This window comes from Colius striatus, chromosome 21 (assembly GCF_028858725.1).
Source record: "Colius striatus isolate bColStr4 chromosome 21, bColStr4.1.hap1, whole genome shotgun sequence".
NCBI lineage: Eukaryota > Metazoa > Chordata > Aves > Coliiformes > Coliidae > Colius > Colius striatus.
The window spans coordinates 8,301,157-8,320,417 of record NC_084779.1 but is presented as its reverse complement, the minus strand read 5'-3'; the positions used below and the strand labels follow the sequence as shown (position 1 = coordinate 8,320,417).

At 46.4% G+C, this 19,261-nt stretch overlaps 3 protein-coding genes across 18 annotated transcripts in view; 2 read left to right on the top strand and 1 right to left on the bottom strand.

Annotated features, from left to right (window-relative positions):
• The window catches only part of LOC133627417 (cyclin-dependent kinase 11B-like), a 20,719-nt gene extending 15,106 nt beyond the window's left edge, over window positions 1–5,613 (top strand). For 5 of the 10 annotated variants that reach the window (XR_009820163.1, XR_009820171.1, XR_009820169.1 and 2 more), the window contains exons 23-25: window positions 72–274; window positions 793–902; window positions 3,354–5,612. The gene's annotated coding sequence lies outside the window, so the exon portion shown is untranslated. Of the gene's footprint in view, window positions 1–71; window positions 275–792; window positions 903–3,353 lie in introns of all 10 variants that reach the window. The other 5 variants (XR_009820167.1, XR_009820165.1, XR_009820172.1 and 2 more) reach the window with 4 other exon arrangements.
• Window positions 1–7,426, bottom strand: part of LOC104551141 (uncharacterized) — a 10,244-nt gene extending 2,818 nt beyond the window's left edge. Inside the window, exons 1-6 of one of the 4 annotated variants that reach the window (XM_062012686.1) lie at window positions 7,305–7,424; window positions 6,697–6,769; window positions 5,674–5,827; window positions 3,328–3,473; window positions 2,883–3,059; window positions 2,390–2,503 (exon numbers count right to left, since the gene is read on the bottom strand). In XM_062012686.1, the coding sequence (XP_061868670.1) occupies window positions 2,390–2,503; window positions 2,883–3,059; window positions 3,328–3,473; window positions 5,674–5,827; window positions 6,697–6,769; window positions 7,305–7,324 (684 nt within the window). In that variant the 5' untranslated portion in view covers window positions 7,325–7,424. Of the gene's footprint in view, window positions 1–2,389; window positions 2,504–2,882; window positions 3,060–3,327; window positions 3,474–5,673; window positions 6,509–6,696; window positions 6,770–7,304 lie in introns of those variants that run through there. The other 3 variants (XM_062012689.1, XM_062012687.1, XM_062012688.1) reach the window with 3 other exon arrangements.
• Window positions 7,421–19,261, top strand: SLC35E2B (solute carrier family 35 member E2B). Of its 4 annotated transcripts, XM_062012685.1 has the most exons (10): window positions 7,421–8,038; window positions 10,337–10,588; window positions 12,279–12,795; window positions 13,347–13,482; window positions 14,134–14,261; window positions 14,591–14,711; window positions 15,122–15,175; window positions 15,701–15,773; window positions 16,406–16,551; window positions 16,993–19,261. In XM_062012685.1, exons 3-10 carry the CDS (start codon window positions 12,471–12,473, stop codon window positions 17,237–17,239), a joined length of 1,230 nt encoding a protein of 409 aa, XP_061868669.1. In that variant the 5' UTR covers window positions 7,421–8,038; window positions 10,337–10,588; window positions 12,279–12,470; the 3' UTR covers window positions 17,240–19,261. The 4 variants fall into 4 exon arrangements, with proteins under 4 accessions (XP_061868669.1, XP_061868667.1, XP_061868666.1 ...); XM_062012683.1 differs by lacking the exon at window positions 10,337–10,588; XM_062012682.1 differs by lacking the exons at window positions 7,421–8,038; window positions 10,337–10,588 and adding an exon at window positions 8,045–8,566.

The window sequence follows — 19,261 nt, the reverse complement described above, 5'->3', positions numbered from 1 at the left end:
TTAATGTTTTCATAGCTAAAAGACTGAAAGCACTCTGATTTTTTTTTCTCCACCTTTTATTTCTACTACAGCGAAGTTGCTGGGAACTAAATGTGGGAGAAGCAAGAGGATCTGACTTTCACAATTATCTTTATGACTTGGGAAAGAAGAAACCATGGACTGCTTTCTAGCAAGTGACAAGTTTCAGCAGTCCTGAGCTGTAAGGGCAGGTCTGAGCAAAAGAAAGAAACTCAGCTGAGTCACTGGGAGTTGAAGTGACTGTGCCAGTGCTGTGGTAAGATTTGATGCATCTCATCAACCACAGATTTCCTCCAAAACCAATATTGATCTTCTGCAATGGTCAATGTATGAATCTCTACAAAAGCATTAAGGGACTGTCCCCTAAGGGAATTTGTCTGTTCTCTGCCACTTCTACTATTGTCTCAGCTTTCTGTGGTACTGCATAGTGCTACTTTCAGGGCAAGACTAGGAAGGAAGGGAAAACAAAGGCTGAGAAACGAGGGGGAAAGACAGGATTAGTAACTGATGGGAAAAGAGAGAGAAATAATGGAGATAAGACAAATAAATCCACTAGAGTACGTGAGACAGCATGTATGTGAGTGGGGGGGGAATCCCCTTGTGAAATGGCATGTGCATCAGTGCAGAAATGGGGGAGCATGAGGTTTAGCTGTGCTTTCAGGTGCTGCAGTTACCACAAGGGACTGAGCATGAGGCATTGCCAAGTTTTTCCTTCTGTTATGCTGACACTTTCTGGTGGTTTTATGTTTGTCTCTGTACCTTATCCCACAACAGCCTCGTCACAGGTGCAGCTTCTGAGAGCACCAAACAAGACAACAATACATGCTTCTCTACTGCTGCATCATCTGTAAGAAGCTGACTGTGGAAAACCTTGTCTGAACCGGGTAAGAAGTTCCTCTTGTCACTTCTCAGTCTTGTCTACATGCTCTAGCCTGAGACTCATTTAACCTTGGATGCAAACCTACCAAACTCTCATGAAATGTATCTGCCTTTGCTAAGTTGCTGTTGCCCTGCAGTGCTGCCTTGTGCTGAAATGTAGCACTATTCTTACTTATTAACTAGATAAGAGGCTTTTAACTTCAGCCAGCAGAGGAGTCAGTAATGTACCTAGATGAGGTAAAAAGTAGCTTTCAAGTAGTTGTAACTTAAGATAGTTTTGAGCAAAGGTCAAGAATACCTACTTGTCCCCAGGACATTTACTAGTTGAACTATTGCAAAACACATTTGCTTCTGATGAAAGGATAAGGAATGTTGTGTTTGTTAAGAGCTGAGACCATGTAACTGAAGTGTCTCTTACTTAAACAGGAAAGAAAAAGTGCCTTTTTTAATACCTAAATGCATATCAGGGAGAACCAAAGAACTCATGATCTGTGAATGGCAACTGGTCCGAGCAGCTTGTGGGGAAAGTACCTGAAAGGTTTACACTTTTAACCCCAGCAGGAAAAGAGACTTGGTTCTGATTACTCTCTTCTTTCCACACCTGATACAATTCAGTTTTTACCCTGCTGGAAAGCTGTGGCCACAACCCTACAAAATCCAGGAGAAAGATGATTCTGTGCAACTATTCACCTGATATTACTGAAGTATTTTAAAAGCACAGTGCTTGGTGCTAGCTCCATTTTTAGCAAGGAAAGCAATTAAAGACTTGAAAAGCTCTAGTTCAGTTGTCAGGAATTTGTCTGAATGGCTAAAGCAAACACACAAGGAGCCTAAAAAGAACAAGAGACCCCAAACTCCTTCATCTCCTTCCTGGTAATAACTGACTTGCAAATCTGATGTACTTTGGCCCTGATTCTGCAATCACTCTTGTAACAGAGCTCTGAGGAAGTTCAGTCTAACTGACATGAAAACCTGCATTTCAGGTTCACAAGTCCTTGTGTTAACCTCAGAACTGCCACTCACCTTAAAGAAGCTGCCCCCATAAAGGACCACTCAGGTGTGGTTTCCTAAGGGCATAAGGCCTGTGCAGTCTCACTGTGTCTGTGTATCCATCTTTACAATAATTTGGAGGACAGTTGCCAGTTTTCACCTAACCTTGTCAGAGAGGTAGAAATATTGAAGGTGTTGTGATCCTATAGGTTTTGTTTAAAGTAGGTGATCAAGGACTAATAAAACAGTGTCTCTTGGAAAGGAACAAAGATGGTGTGACATTGCTTCATCCTGTGTGCTCAGTGAGAGACACATAAGGAACCTGAAGTCGTTATTATTGGTGCTCTTGTTTTCTGCTGGGATCCATTCCAGCTCCCTTCCACTTAGCAATATTAGGTGGAATGGGATGGCTGTGACTTCCCAGCCTTTGGTAATTGCTCAGGGTGAGAACTTGTAGTCTCAAAAGTTGACCTTGCTAGTGTCGCTCTAGCTTAACACTTACTGCAATGATGCTAATGGTCACCTTCAGGCAGGCCCAAAGAACCCCTGTTGCTGAGATGATGTTATGCAGAAGGGTGATCTCATGCAGGCTTATCAGCAGAATACACAAGCAGAGCTGAAAGAGAACAGGCAAAGATTTAGTGAAGTTATTAATATGAGACCATGGTGTCCACTGAAAAATACTTGACATAAACTGCCACCACCAGTAAGCTGGGCACAGGTCTCAGGGCTGGGATTTTTCCTCAGAAACTGATGGACAGTATGAAATAGGACACCAGGACAGACATACTTCCCTGTGTGCCCCATGAGCAATTAGATATTGATTCATTTTTATGGGTTTTAACATAAGTTTCCCTATAGCCAGGAACACCAGGAGAGGTGCCATTATTAAGCTGATCTTATCTAAAAAGGTAAGGTAGAGGTAGGATTGCTCTAGGCAGTTAACAGGTCAGCTCAGCTAGTCTGGGGGAACCTGAGGGGAGAGATTTCTATACCTGTGCCTGAAGATCAAAGGTCAACATGGAAAAACAGAGGTTCAGCATGAAGTACTGTGACTGTAGGCTTTCTAGAGCACCACCCACTCGAAAGGCCATCATGCTCTGACTCTGAATGAGGATGATGGCGCAGATGACGTCAAAGGAGCCCACCAAGAGGATCAGAACGAAGCGAGCCTGATGGGAAAGAGAAGTAAAGATGTCAAAAGAATAAAGAGGTAAAGCAAACCAGGCTGCCTATAAACATTTTAATAGCCAACAGTTAAAGGTGACAGTTTGCCAGGCTGTTAAGTGGCAGAGATCAGGCCACGATTTGTTGCAACCACGTGGTAATAACTACAGCCAGCTTTCAGGTGTTTCTCTTAGCACACGGGTCTTGCCTTTCTAAGATTTTCAAATCCAAGCTGTGGGGAAAAGCAAAGTTCATTAAAAGCAGGAGACTAACCAGGAGCTTTGGCTTTTGCTCATCAGGGAGAACTGTGAAGTTGACAACGGAACGAAACATCACGAGCAAGATGGAAAGGACGAAGACGATGAGCTCCTGGCGGTTCTCCTGCAGGATTCCTCTAGTCACGTAGTACACACAGAACACTGGGAGGAGAAGGAAAGGGCAGTTACCAGCTGAACACAGGTTGCTCAGGGTGCAGTTTTCCAACATGCCTCATCCAGATGACAAAATGCAAGTATCAAGACCCAGTAACTTGGGCTCCTCAGTCAAGAGCATCTCTTTATTCTTGCCAAGGAGCCCAAATCAGATACTTCAAATGAGCAGTGTCCCCTGCATTTGGCATGCAAGAAATGGAATCACTTGTTAGCTTTTAAAATGACTGAAAGTAATTTACTTCCCTTACTTAAAGTAACACTTTGAAATGGCAACATATTAGCTGTGCAGTTTGGCAGCTGTGGAATGATATTCTATCAATAGCACATTGAACATTATGTGCAATAGTATAGTTGAATTAAATGAAGCAACTGAAATGACATCATCTTCCCAGTGAGAGTCATTCAAGTGACTAACAAGCAATTTACTACTCGTACACATTCCTCTGTGGTCTTGTTTGTGTGGTTCTGACCACTACAAACCACCTGCACGTTGAGTTGAACGTAGGCTGGGTTCCTAACAGTTTGGTTGAGTGGTGGGACTTTTTGAAACACCCCTCCCTGCAAACCAGACTCGAGTCCAGAACACAACTGCTCTGGGAAAGCTCCTGAGTTATGTTTTTCTAAACCATACCCAAACCCACAAGTCACTGTTGAACTCTGCACTGATCTGACAAAGCTTCAATAAGGAAAAGGTTTTTCTTTCATCAAAAGAGAAACTGGTGCTTTGTTCTCACATTGGCTGCTCCTGCAAACACTAGTTAATTCTTATCATAGACAAAGCAACAATAGATTCCTTTTTCCAGAGGGCTACTTCCTGGCCATCCAGCAATCTCGTTTCCCCAGGCTGGGACAAACTGTTGTAAAAGTTTTCAAGGTAGCATCATAACTTCAGTCCCTCTAAACAAACTTCCTAGTGAGGGAGCTTCCTTTTTCATGTTTTAACAGTGACTGAGAGAACTGGAGATGATTGGGAAATTACCAAGTGAGCCACATGACTTGGTTTGTTTCTGGCATGACTTCATGGACACCTGAAGGATTTCAGACAGTATTTCCTTGTTTTGCAAATTCAGTTGCTAAATCAGAAGAAGTCTGTAGAAATAATTTGGAAACCAGCTCTTTTCTGAGCATTCAGACTCTTGCAGAGACAGCAAATGCACCTTTGTGAAATGAAAGACATCCCCTTGGCTTTGCTAAGTGAACATGTTTTCAGTAAATTAAATCTCCAGTCCCCTTTAAAGTGAGTATCTGTAGTGGTAAGAGATTATTACAGCCAGGGCATCTCTTTTCCTTTAAAGAACTACTCCCAGTTCTGTCAGTCTTTGCCATACAGAAAACATGGTTTTGGCATGTTTATGGAGGTTAGCTCACACATCTTACCATCTCAGCGTGAGCCAATTGTAGTTTCAACATGCTCCTTGAATGGTTTTGTCTGTACTGGCTAAGATGTTGAAACAGTAACACTTTGAAGTAATGTGTTAAGAAAACACCCTATTTTTGGTGATTTAAACCAGAAGTTTGAGAGGTTTGCACTTCTTCCAGTGTGCTGTGCAGCACAGAACACTAACTGTTATCAACAGAAGGGGGGGGGAAGGGCTTAGCAAGCATGCTTTCAGCATCATGTGATTCATTTGGGTTATGATGAAGGTTCTTCCTTTTTCTCTGAAGCACAGAACAGCATTTGCCAACGAAATCAGTGTGACAGACTGGAGGCACCAGTGCTGTGTTCTAACGTGGCCGTTTTTGTCAGTGTGCTGAGCCCCTGTGAAAAGCTGCAAATCAAACCAGCTTTTGGGGATAAAAGCATTGTTTGCATGTGTCTAATTATAGAATCTGGAACAAATCTATTGTCTTTGTTCCCTCTGGGTGACAGCAGGAAAGCAATGACTGCTTATGATGAGCGTGTTACATCCACAGGCTATTATTTTCTACACTGAGCCAACAGCCAAGACCTGCTCAAGCCACTGGGGAGCACTTCCTGAAACACTTGCAGCTGATGTATTTTCACTTAAGTTTAATTTCTATTTTAATACAAATGGATCCAGGAATATGGACACAAGTGGCTACTGAGGCTGTAATTGAAATATCCAAGGAACTCTGGATTTTGCTTACAAGACCAAAAAAAAAAGGGCTTTGAAATAAATGAGGTCCTTGTTTTGATTTATTAAAAGACAAACAGTTTGTTTCTTACCAACTCCCACCAACTGAATAAGAGAAATGGTGAAATCTTCCTCAGTCTGTCGAACGAGTGTCTCTATGGTTAGCCCTATCACACTTAGCAGAGACAAAATAGTGACACAGAAGTAGATCTTCACGGGAAGTGATAGCTCTGAACATGGCTTTATCTGTGAAGGAAGAACATATTTAAACATGTAATGCAGTATAAGCTAGTTGCTGTGCCTGAGGAACACGTTAAAGCAACTTGGCTACGTGGCACAAGTGGAGGGTTTTCCTTGGAAAACAGAAGAGACAGTCTCCACAGTTAAACTGAAACTGCAGAACTCCCAAGGAAGGGAAATGGCTATTATTTGGTAATTAATCTCAGCCTAACTTTTGTGGTTTATGCCTATAGACTGCCTTCTGATTTTCTCAGTGCCTCACAAGGGCCACAGTGTTATTTCATCTCCTGAAACTCAGACTGCCAATACCCACACCTGCACCTGCCAAAACACAGCAAAGTTCAGCAAGTAGCTTCTTCCCAGAGCCCCTTACTGTGGCCTTTGGAACAACTGTCAAGACAGGTTCACCCTTTGGAGCAAGCTGCAAAGGATTTGAGTGAGAAACAGGGTTTTTTGTTCATCCTAGGCAGTGGTGGAGACAAACGCTTGGCTTTCCTGTGGTGCTGGCGATAAGGAGAGGTACATGGCAGCAGAGTGGCGCCTGGAGGAAGGGCTGAGCTACGACGCGGCTCCAGCTGGCTGTGCTTTCTGTACACGCGGGTAACGTTCCTGGAACTCGCGCAGCTGCGGGAGCTTCCGATGAATTAACGTCGCTGTTTGAAAACGAGGTTTTACTGAAGCCGAACCCTTGGGAAGCTGAGCGGGCAGGGGGGGCTGTGCTGGTTCAACCGAGGCACGGTGGGTGCCAGGAGCTTCCAGGGGACACGAGGCCGAGTTTGCTGCCGCGTCCCGGCTGCTCCTGCGGGAGCCGCGCGGCCGTCACCGGGGAAAGCACACGGCCCGAGCGGGGCTGGGAGCGGGGCGCGGGCACTCACCGGGCCGCAGGGCGTGGGGATGAGCTGCCGGTGCCGGGGGGTGAGGTTGGGCTGCGGGACGGCCGCGGCGGCGCTGCAGGGGCAGAGAACGGGGAGCCGTCAGCGCCGGGGGAAGCGGCCCGGTCCCGCCCCGGGGCGGAGCGAGGCCCCGCGCCGCCGCCACCGTCAGCGCCGGGGGAAGCGGCCCGGTCCCGCCCCGGGGCGGAGCGAGGCCCCGCGCCGCCGCCACCGTCAGCGCCGGGGGAAGCGGCCCAGTCCCGCCCCGGGGCGGAGCGAGGCCCCGCGCCGCCGCCACCGTCAGCGCCGGGGGAAGCGGCCCAGTCCCGCCCCGGGGCGGAGCGAGGCCCCGCGCCGCCGCCACCGTCAGCGCCGGGGGAAGCGGCCCAGTCCCGCCCCGGGGCGGAGCGAGGCCGCCGCCTCCCGCCCTCCCGCCCGGCCGTACCACCCGCACGCGGGGACGGGGGGGTCGTCCCAGGCTCTTCCCTTCCCCACGCATGCACCCCCCGACCCTCCCCGGGCTAAGAGCGGGGCGCGCCCCTGCCCAGCGCTTGGTTGCGCCCGTCCCCCTCCGTGCGCCCCTGAGGGCCGCGGCGCGCGGCCGCCGGTACCTCTCGTCAGCGCCGTCCATGGCCGCTCCGCCGCCGTCCCCTCCGGTAACGGTACCTACATGGCTGCGGCGGCCGGGCGCGGGTTCCGGGCGGCGCCCGCGTTTCCGGGGCAGGCCGGGACGTCACTTCCCCGGCCCGGGCGGGAGGCGCCGCGGCCCCGCCGTGTGTCTCCCCGCGCTTGCGGCCTCCGCCGTCCCCTGCGGGCCCGGAGCTTCCTCCGCGGCTCCCCCGGGGCGGGCCCGCTCGGTCCCGCCTGGCTCCATGGTGCTCCCGGCCTCGAGTGGAGCGCCGGGCGGGGCTCTGTGGGGGTTTAACCGGCTGTTACCGGCCCCTGCACCCCCGTTTTGTGTGTGCTCGGGGCTTTTCCCGTTAAATGGCGCCCGTTGTCCGCCCCCGGTGACGGGCAGCGGGTGGCTGCTGCCGGTACGGTAAAAGCTGGTGTAGGATCGCACTGTGGGTTTTAGGGGCAGGCATGGTTTGCAGCGCTGCGGGCACCGGGAGAGTGCTTCTCGGAACTCCTTTCCATAGGGTCCCTTGGGCACACGCTCCTCCGCAAGGGGGGTTTCTGAGGGTCCTCTGGGCCGTGTGGTGAGGGTCGTCCTGCCGTTCCTTCAGCCTACACCGCCAGTGTATTGACGGGACTCAGCCACGGAGCTCCTATTTCGGGGTCTCAGCCTGTGCCTACATCTACATCCCGAGATGTCTTCAGAGCGCTGAAGCTGCAGCGAGCACAGGTGAAGCCTATAAAAGGACACTTCCCCCCCAAGCCCATCCGCACGCCTGTGACAAAGGGGCCCGGGCGCTCGGCCCCGAGCAGCGCCGGCTCCTGCCCTTCCAGCCCCCGCGGCCCCGGCTCCTGCCCTTCCAGCCCCCGCAGCACCTCCGCAGCCCCGGCTCCTGCCCTTCCAGCCCCCGCAGCACCTCCGCAGCCCCGGCTCGGCCGCGGGGCGGGGCGCGGCCCGGACCCGCCTTCCCTGCCCGAGGCGGCGGTGCCGGGGAGCGCCCTGAGGGCCGCAGCCACCGGTCCGCCGCGGCTCTGGCGGCGGCGAGCTGCGTGCTCGGGAGGCCTTGTGATGCGCTGAGCGGCTCTCGGGAGGGAACAGGGATCGGCCGGACTCTGCTGGCGCGGACGCAGGGGAAGATGGAAAGCCCCGCTGCCTGAGAGCTCGGCTGCGGCATGCCCTGAGGAGCGGGGCTTCTCCGGCTGTGCCTCGCTGCAGCGCTGGTGCTCTCGGAAAAGCCCTTGAGCAAAAAAGGACGCGGTACGGCACAGCTCCCTTGCAGGTCCCTGAACCCCGATGGGGATGGCGGCTCGGGGTGCGCAGCCCTTTGTGCGGTGTTTGGGATGCTCGGGCAGCTCCGGGGTGCTGCGGGGCACCCAGAACACGTGCTGGGTTTGTCTGTGGGGTAGCTGGTCCGGAATGAAAGGAGGGAAGGCTTTAGGACTGCATGACTAGAAATGCTCCTGGAGTGCAAGGAAACACTAAGCTAGTTCAGGCTTTTAGCATCCTCTCTCTATGGGAGACATTTATAGTTTTGCTGCTGTATTTACAGTCTGTCTATAAAGATCTGGGATGCTCTCATCCTTTAGTAAAAGCAGTGTTAACCTCTGCAGGCCATTGTGATCCTGAATTGTGTGTATTCGTTGTGTTGGAAGCAATGTTTGGGTTACCTGTGTTGCATAATAGTAGGTTAAGAGATGCACACCAACCATCTGGTTTTTTCACGTCAGCCTTGGTTTCTCTAACATTTGCAATGTTGCTTTGTTGGGATTTTTTTGCTGGGGAGTTGTAAAGCTGACTTTCCAGTGTTCTTTGTGGAGATTGGCAAGAGAAAGTGTCTGTTTCTATGTAGTTACTACTAAATGGTCAGAAAAACTGTAGCAATGGCTTTTTGTCCTCAGTGTCAGGTGCTGAAGGCAGCTCAGTTGGCTGCCCAGCTGTGGGGAACGTGCCAGGGCCCTGTTAGAACATTGCTGAGCACTGGCAAGTGAGTTTTCACCAGCTGTTTCTCCCCTCCTATCCTTGGAGGGAGGATGTGACACGAACCTCCCTTTCACCAGAGGGAGAAACCTTAGAAAACTGTATGCTGTGTAACTTCCCATGGGTCAGTTTCTTGGGTTTTCATTCATGTGACTTCAGTGTGGCATATTACCTTTTCTTTGGAAGACATTTCTGATGCACCAACTGCTGCAAAAACGTGGTCTGTGTGTTCTTGCTCTTTTGTGTTGCTTCTGTATTTTATCCTTTGCCAAGGAACTTGGTGTTTCTTTTCTTCTGAGGCCTGCAGAAAACAATCCATGTAGACACACACACTGCTTTTACAGGGGTGAGGTTAAACTGTACTGATGTGGATTAAATAAGAGTAGATGATGTGGACTAGTCATGGTGTGCGTTCAGTGACCTCTCCCCTGCAGCCTTAGAACTTCACGGGCAGGCAGTTTCCCTGGCTTGATCTATCACACGTCCAGAGAAGCTTTTGCTGGAGTGAGCAAAGGGGTGCTGTCTATTTCAGAAGCTGTGAGCTGGTGCTAACTCAAAATATTGGTTAAGCTGTGACACCGTTTCCCCACTGCTCTATGTCCTTGCAGGCTATCTGGCAGGAAAATGATGTTTATTCCCGTGGAGGCCACTTGCACACAATAGAGGATAGCGTAAGCAATTGAGTAATCAACCCAAGTATGACTGCTCTGTTAAAAAATGAGGGGAGAGGAAGAGCTTTTTCTTAAAACTAGATGCTTAAAAGCACAAGCAGAAAATGGCTTCATTTATTTTCTTCACTCCTAAAAGAAAAGTTCACCTCTCGAGAAAAGTTTTGTCTCTGCTTCAGTTTTAAGTTTGAAATGAATGCATTTCTGATTCAATTTTGAACTGCTGTGAGTAGAAAGGGAATAGCAGTTTGAGGGCAGGTGGTCATATGAGTATGATGTGTTAAAGCTTAAGAAGTTGGCGGCTGTTGAATTGGTAATTAGCTGCAAGTCAGAGTGTGTTGGAGACTCTCAAAGTTTACAATCCGTATTTTTTCCACCTTAGCATTGCTAAGGTAGTTAAAAGCTGGAGAAGATACAAGGAAGAGTGTGAAGTGTACTGTGTGCTGTTCTTCTGAGCTGGAAGATTGAATGTTTGTATGTAATCCAAGGGAAACAGTCTACCAACCACTGCCACGTTTTCATCTATTGGTAAACACCAGCTGCTGGTTGGTGTTAAGGGAGGAAGACTGAATTAGTTCCAGATGGAGAACTCTTTCAGCCCATTTAAGACTTTCCAGATGATTTAAGACAGCAGGTCAGTGATTTAGGGGAGTAGTTTTGTTCTTATTTGCTGTTCTGCTTCCTGCCATGTGTGGAATCGGGGATACCAGATACGATCCTGCAGTGCTGCTGGGGGTGGGAGTTCCATTGTGCTCAACTGCTGTTCATTTTAATTGAGTAGTATTAACAAAGTTGTGGTAACTAACCATTTTGAATGGAGAGGGGTGTTTTTGTTTAAGATCTGAGAAAGGAAGAGTCAATAATCCCTTTTTTCCTTCTTCTTAACAAATTCTCTTAAAGAATACACATCTGCCTTCCCTTAAACTGGGTTAATATAAGTATATGGTTTATCAAGAGTGTGTTGAAGGGTCTTGCACCTCAGTCTGTTGCCACTGTGATTTCCTGGTGAAATGGAAAGAGATAAAGCAATATGGATGGAAACCTTCTGTGAGTGGCTCTAATAACAAACAGAGAGCCTGAGGAATGGAAAAATTCAATGTAAAATAGCTGCTGCTCAGGATATTGAAACTGGTGTGATATATTCAGCCCTTTAGTACCTAATTCTTTAGGTAGGTAGCTCTTTAGTACCTACCTAGTCATGAAGAAAGTAGTATATCCTGTCCACAGGCTAAAACAAGGGCAGATGCAGTAGCTCCTGTTACAACTCTTGTGACTTTGCTTGCTGTTGATTATTTCTTGTGCTGCCATTGTTTGATGCACTGGAGTGTAATTTCCCCTGGTTGCTGAGGTGCAATGTCTGGCATTTAATTATCATATGATTAATCCTATTTTTTTCCTCACTAAACTTGCTGTGAAATAGAAAGCAATAAACCTGGTAATTGCTGTTAAAGCTGCAGATAAGCTACTCATGCTATTTCTTTCTTTCTTTCTCAATACAGACTTTGAGTCTGTTGGCTTTGTGACACTGACTAGCATTGCATGACTTCAGAAGAATAAAGTTCACAGTGTGTTTTTGTTATTCTCTTTATCTTCTACTGTAACTTGCCACGTTTCATGTAAGCTGTAAAAGGAGAAAGCTCTAGGGGCAAATGAATGCCTTCTTCTGTCAAATCTTTTTGAAAGGTTTTATGAAGAGTAATTGCAAGTGCCTATATTGAATTGCAAACTCTGACTACTGCATGGCAAAATAAGTGATGTTGTGTCATTTACAAGTAATTAGAGAACAAACCTGGAAAGCTCTTGGACATATTTCCCTGGTTTGCTCACCTAGATTTCATGTTGACCAGGATAACTGTGTCTGTGATTGCTGGAAGTTATAGTCATTAATTATTGATTACTGACTTTAACCTGAGTTGATAACAGGTCAATTAGGACTAAGAGTACAAGCTCCTGCCTGGGCTTTCTGGGTTGTGAAGATTTTTTTCTGTGAGTTGTTATAAGGAGACCTTAAACTGAGATGAAAGGGATTGTAGAATCTTGAAGAGGCTTAATTCTAATGGAAAGGGCTGTGTTGACATCCTTTAGGGGAGAAAGGATTTAAAGTGCTGATTTGTGTGTGTGTGCCACCTCAGCTTAAAAAAACCTCCTTTGGATAAGTTCTTATCATGATATGAGCAGTGCAATATCCAGTCTGAAAGACAAGGTAGCCAAGTCTTGCCTTCCATTTTGCAGGTGAATTGTGGTGTCTGTGCTTCATTAGGGATTTTAAATGGCATTATGTTCACAGCTGCAGACTCTTTTTCCCCTCCTTTCTCTTTTCTCAGGAGTTAAAGATGGAATGGACCACATGCAGAAGCTGACTTTTGTACAAGATGTTATTTGGAGGACCAAGTACACTTTTTCAGGCCACGGGAGATGAAAGACTAATCACATGACGTTTCTGTTCTGTCCGAGTGCTGTCGTGTGCTAAGTCAATGTTGGTTTGTGTTGAGGACCATTAATTCCTTAATGTCAGCATGTCGACTGTGACAAGTGCTCAGACACCAGAGGACCCTAATCCTGCCCTGCTTGAAGACAAGCCAAAGGGAAAATCCCTGTTTAGTTTGGGTTCCCTCTTTGGTAACAGGAGTGAGAAGTTTGTAATTGCCAGGAGTGACAGTGTACCGGAGGAGAACGTGCTGAAGATCACTATCACGGAGACGACAGTCATCGAGTCAGACCTGGGCATCTGGAATTCTCATGCCCTCATCTACCTCACTTTGTGGTTTTTCTTCAGCTTTTGCACACTCTTTCTTAACAAATACATTCTTTCATTGCTGGAAGGAGAGCCCAGCATGCTAGGTAACCCTGTCTTTCTTTTACCTTTACGATTCCAGTAGAATGTTGTCAGTACCAGATCCTGCTGTGCAAAGCTGGGGGAGGAAATGGTTCAAGTGGGGTAAAGAAGCTTTAGTTAGGAGATGCAGGGGTGGATCTCGGGGCTGGGGACTCATGAGTTGTGATCTTGTCCTGTAATGGGGTTTCTCACACTGTCCTTTCCTCCTCTCACTGAAAGATGGCATGAAACGTAGCTCATAGAGGAGCTGTGAGATGGTGTTTGAAAAAACCAAGATCTGGAAAGAAAAATGTGATCTAAAGAAATTTTTAAGTCTTTTTTTACAAAGGACACTTTATCTGTGACCCAGGTTTATAGCTGTGTGCCACCTTTGCTTTATTCTGCTGCCTTGCTGGTGAAGCAAATTGCCTTCTCGTGACTTTACAAAATCCGGGCAATATTTGCTGTGTTTAACTGCTACAAGTACTACACTTCAGTTTGTCTGAGAAACTTACTTGTGTTCTTGATTTGTCATATTCCTGTCATCTCATTTTTTCCCCCTCTCATCTTTCTTTAGGTGCTGTTCAAATGCTTTCAACCACTTTCATTGGCTGTATAAAAATGTTTGTTCCATGCTGCTTGTACCAACACAAAACACGCATCTCTTACCCACCCAATTTCATCATGATAATGCTGTTTGTTGGATTGATGAGGTAAATGGTTCAATATTTCCTAGAGATCCCTCTGGCAGCTTTGTTGCATTCTTATCAGTGGAAGCTGTATTTTGACAACACTCATTCTTGACTCAGGGCTTTGCAGGCTCCACCTTTCCCCCCTAAAAAATCCCAGGCTAAGTTTCTTTTAGTTCCTATTGCTAAATGCTCCATTCCTTCCTCCCAGATGTCACTTTTCTGGCTATCTTGGCTTCCCATCACATTTAACTTCTTTCAGAACGCGCTTCTTTTTCCCATTTACTTTCTTCCTTCTCTCTGGAGGCTGATGTTTGTTTATTGTGCTGGTATTTATTATGATGCTGCTTTGCTCCCTCACCTTTTCCAGCAATATGCCACACAAGTGATACAGGCATAATGTTTAAGCCAAAGCAGAAACAAACAGATCTGCCACATTACACGTGACAGGTGCTGAGTGAAGGTGTGCAGCTGACCAGTTACTGCACCTCAGTTAGGCCCCTGTGATTTGATAACTTGACTGCCAGCTACACCTCTCCATATTCTTAGTTCCTGCAGCTCAGATTTACAGACCTAGAGAAATTCCAGTGCAGTTCTGTTCTGCACTAGATGTCTGACAGTAGCTCTTCAAGCATTATTTTTTTCTGCTTAATTTCCTGTGTTGTTCTCCTGCAGGTTTGCAACAGTAGTCTTGGGTCTTGTCAGCTTGAAAAACGTGGCAGTTTCATTTGCAGAAACTGTGAAAAGCTCTGCACCTATTTTCACTGTTATCATGTCTCGGATGATATTGGGAGAATACACTGGTGAGTGTTTCACTGTTGAAATGTATTGGGTGTGGGGGTGTTTTTTCCTCCTTCTTTGGTGAAGAAGATCAAACAGACAGTCATTAGTCTGTTGTCTTTCTCCAAGGGAGATACTTTTATTGTTGAGTATATATCCAGGTGGTTTTAAAGAGCACCCTGCTATTGTCTGAGGTGAGATGTCACTGTAAAATCCAGTCAGAGGAGCTGCTCTTTCCTTCAACTGAAGGAGTTCAAGTGGCATTTAAAATTTCAAACCCTGTAGTGTCTGATACATGTAACTGGAAATACAGTCATTAAACTCTGACTTAATGTTTTCCTCTCATTGGCAGGACTGCTGGTTAATCTCTCTCTCATTCCTGTTATGGGTGGGCTGGCTCTGTGTACAGCCACTGAAATCAGTTTCAACATTCTCGGCTTCTCGGCAGCTTTATCCACCAATATCATGGACTGGTAAGGCACAAGGGAAGTTGCACATGTGGAATAAAGGAGTTCTGCTCACTGGTAGATTGAAGAGAATTGTTGCTTGTAGTAGGTTTTATACACTACATTCAAATCATAGAATCATAGAATGGTGGGGATTGGAAGGGACCTTTAGAGATCATCCAGTCCAACCCCCCTGCAGAAGCAGCTCCACCTAGATCAGGTCACACAGGAACATTTAGTTAAGATCCAGTTTCTCTCTTTCTGCTGGCATCAGTGAGACTAAAAACCAGTACCACTGCAGTAACCTAAGAGTTACACCTGTAGTGGTGTAATGTGTAGGAAACGTATCTAGCCATCTAAGAGAAACAACTGTCTTCCTCATGGATGAATTTGTCCTGATGAAAATACAGGTGAACGTTTGTTTTGTTTTTTTCCAGTTTGCAGAATGTCTTTTCCAAAAAACTGCTCAGTGGAGATAAATACAGATTTTCGTAAGTACTGCAAACCCTTCAGGTTTGGTGGCGTTTGGGCTGCACGAGGAGAGCACACATTTATGGTTGTATCACACCAGAAGGACTTCTTTTCCCTGACACTGTTTCCAGACAGCTTTAACCTAAAGCATCTTATCAGGGAAAGAAAACTCCTTTATGCTCAGATCCCACTGTGGTAGGCCAGACTCTCCTAATGGGGAAGAGTCAGCTTCCCCCAAGTGAGGCGTCTTTTCCAGAAGTGAATCCTTTTTCTGCAACCATGAAACATGCCAAGGCATGCTGCAGGTATGTGTTTTACCTCAAGGTAAAATACTCATTTTGGTCTTGCACTTGCCTTTTATCTTCAGTCCATCTCAACCAACACAAGAAGCAAATTGTTGTCTTTGCAAGAGATTGCTGAAGGTGTTGCCCCGGAGCTTGGGAGATGCCTTTGTTTGCTTTCTGATACGTGTAAATACAATAACAGTGGATCTTTCTTCAGCTGTGAGGAAGAAGATTTCAACCATTGTTTTTTCTCTGTCATAGAGCCCCAGAGCTGCAGTTCTACACCAGTGCTGCTGCAGTGGTTATGCTCATTCCAGCTTGGATATTTTTCATGGTAAGCTGAGTTTACTGACACAGGTTTATGTTTTCTTTTTGACTCGTGAGCAGAATGATGCAACTAAGCTTAACCTTAATTTTTACTTTTCACTCTTTCTGTTTCTTTAAATCACTCTGAGACATTTCATCTCATTTTTGCAAGAGGTTGTGGGGGGTAAAGAGAAAAATTTCAAAGAACTAATTCAATATAGACATGAGGTGACAAGTGACAAAGCTTTTGTGATGGAATCATGTGCATCTGAGCTTTTAAATCAACACTCACAAACCAGCTCTTGAATATGTGTTGGTTTGCTGCTGATAGTCACATGGTGACAGGAATATTAATTTCTGAATGCAAAATTGAGCTTCAGGATCAGGTTAAGTATGTCCTGCATTGCCATCTGTTAATGTTCAAAGCAGCAAATATCTCAGAGGCAGGTTGAACACGCTGCAAAGCTCAGTTGGATGAGAGCTGGTGTTCTGGTCTGTTGGGGGGAAGTTTGTATGATCTACAGACCCTCTGTGTTTTAGGTTTTGCTTTGCTAAACTTTAAATGTAAGTCTTGACCTGCTTATAATAATAATGAGTTGGGTTCAAAGTCACTTTTAGATCTGATAAACTAAACTCTTAAAGTCCTCTTTTGTTGTTTAGGACGTACCTGTGATTGGGAAAAGTGGGAAGAGCTTCAGCTACAACCAAGATGTTGTCATACTTCTGTTAATAGATGGAGTCTTGTTCCACCTACAAAGTGTTACAGCCTATGCATTGATGGGGAAGATTTCTCCTGTGACATTCAGGTAAAAGTGTGTTTTCATGTCAAAAACACTCTTTTCTTTTATCTTCCTCACTATTTCTGCTTGAGAACTAGGCAGTGAAGGTATTGTGCAAAGAAATAAGTAATGTGAATACATAAATGCATCAAAGTAAGAAGAAAACTTCCCACCTGGGTCACCAGAGCTTTGTGGTTTGCTCCCACCCTGTGTGAGGGCAGCATTTGAGCAGTGCTGCTGTGCCTGTACAGCAGGTGTTCACATGTACTAGCAGGGATATTGTATTCGGGTTTAACAGCTGTTACACAAACAGTTTGGTACTGCCCTTAGCCTCAGGAGGAGAAGTGGAATCTCACTCAGTGCTTGAAAAGCCAGCAGAAGAGAGAGAAGTCCTGCTCCATTAAAGCATGCTTGGGTGGGGGATGTGAGAAAGCTTGCTTTGGCCTTAATTTCTGTATTCCTTTCCAGTGTTGCTAGTACTGTGAAGCATGCGCTGTCAATCTGGCTAAGTATTATTGTCTTTGGTAACAAAATCACAAGCCTCTCAGCCATTGGGACTGTTCTAGTGACAATTGGAGTTCTACTGTATAACAAGGCAAAGCAGCATCAGCAAGAGACTCTCCACAGCCTGGCAGTGGCAGCCCCACAGTCTGCACAAAGCACAGCTGAGGATACTGAGCCACTCGTCCCCAAGGATGTGGAACCCTATGATTAATATGGCCATTCCAACCACTGGAGCTCTTCCTGAAAGCAGTTGTTTCCTCAGCTGTTCCTTTGAGTTCATGGCAGATTGAGCCTGGGACTTGAAACAGAGAGAAAACAAGGGGAAGAATCCAGTAAACTTTGATTTACTCAGAAACTGCTACACCAAACAGAGGACCTTGTGTCATATCATGTGGTAAACGTGGGGCTTATCATCTGTCCTTGACTGCAAATAACATACAAGCCTGTATCAGAGAAAAACCTTCAGTGTTTAGTGGGAAAACAATTCCTTTCTGCCTACTCATCAAACTAATGTGAAAACAAAAAGAGAAAGTGAATGTGTTACTGTGTGCTGCCTGCACCCTCCAACGTTTGTCTGTGTTGTAGAGCTGGAAGAGGGCACCCCCTCCTCTCCCAACAAAGGACTCGTTCTGCTATGTGTTTAGTTGAAGCAAAGTGTGGGGATGAGTCTGTGCCCCAAAGCAAAGATGAGCAGCTATTTCTGACCACAAAGCTATAGGGATGAGAAATGACTTTTTAACTGAGATTTAACACAGGAATCCTGCATCCTGGATGTGTGAAACTCCTGCAGTGGAAGTGTGCACACAAGTACAGACACTGCATGCAGGGGCTGCAAATACTTGCAGGTGCTTAGAGGTGAAAACCACTGAAGTTTCGGGGACGTGGGAGGCAGGATCTGTAGATTTCTCTTAAGAAACAGTTGTAATATTTTAATGGTTTGCATTTTATTGTGTATTTCTGTTCTGAGGAAATAAATTCCTCTCTTTTTTGTATTATTTGTAAGACTGCAACAAAGTGCTGCCTTTTGGAAACTCAGGGTTCTCATTCTGACCTGTGTGCACAGTATCTTCGTTATTTCTGATCACTGAAGAACCCTGGAGGTATCTGTGACTGAGATGGAGGTGAGGTCACTAAAGGGAGGAATCTCACCCATGAACTGAGGCTCAGCTTGCTTTCTACTGCTCTTAAGTTTTCTCTTTTTTTCAGGAAATTCTATTTTGGGATTAGAGCAAAGATCAGAAATTGACTTTCCTTGTAAGGAAACCCAAACCCTTCAGTACCAGCAAGTAGTTTTGGACAAAAAAAAAGCACACATAGCTAGAAAAACCTGCAAGTGGATTTTTAGTAACAAAATGAGACCAAAATGAAAGCTGAGTTTTGCCCCTCTTCTGAAAGACTGCAGCATGGCATTAGGAGCATGGAGAAAGTGGTCTTTCTGGTGAAAATAACTCTGCTAGGAAGTGAGCAGTGGAGCTCCTGCAGAGTTGAAGCTCGTGTTCCATTCCCACTCGTGAAGTGTTCCCTTGGCTTTAGGGAACTATTCCTGTGGACAGCCAAAGTGTGTTCCAAGGGAGTCTCTGTGAAGCAGCCTGTCTCCTGTTGAAGTCCTGTGTGCTGCTTTTCCACGGGCTGACTGCAGGACCCGTTCCTGCCCAGGACTGGGGTGTGTTCCCTGAAGGTTTGAGCAAGAGGGACGTGGCATTTGTCACTGTTGTATGTTTGATGTCTGTGGGGTTTTGTTTTGTACTCATCACTCTTACAGAAGCTGTGGCTGGGGGGTGCAGCTGTGGGCTGGGGCTCTGAGAGGGGTGGTGGTTGGGGTTTTAATTATGGTTTCAAAAATCTCAGTGTACTTGTCAGAAAAAGGCTGGTTTGCATTGTATTTCTGCTCTTGCTGGAAGTCAGAAATGTGGCAGAAATGTGAGTGGCTTTCTGCTTCTTTAGCCGTGTTCTCATGTAAACACCTTCATCCACCCCTAGAGCTTCATTCTGAAGGCCAGCAGGCCTTTGCTTTTACTGCTGCTGGCAGACTTGCTGTGGAGCAGAGAAAGGGGAGGCTTTGGAGCTTGTGATTTCTAACAGCTGCGTGGCTGGCTCAGCACCCCCCCGTTTGAGGGCAGGATGAGAGTCCTGTTTCACCAGGTGTTTGTTTCCACAGTGCTGCTGTTGTGTACCTTTCTGTGCAGGCTGCTGGGCCTTGACCTTTATTTGATTAAACAAACCAACCTCTTTA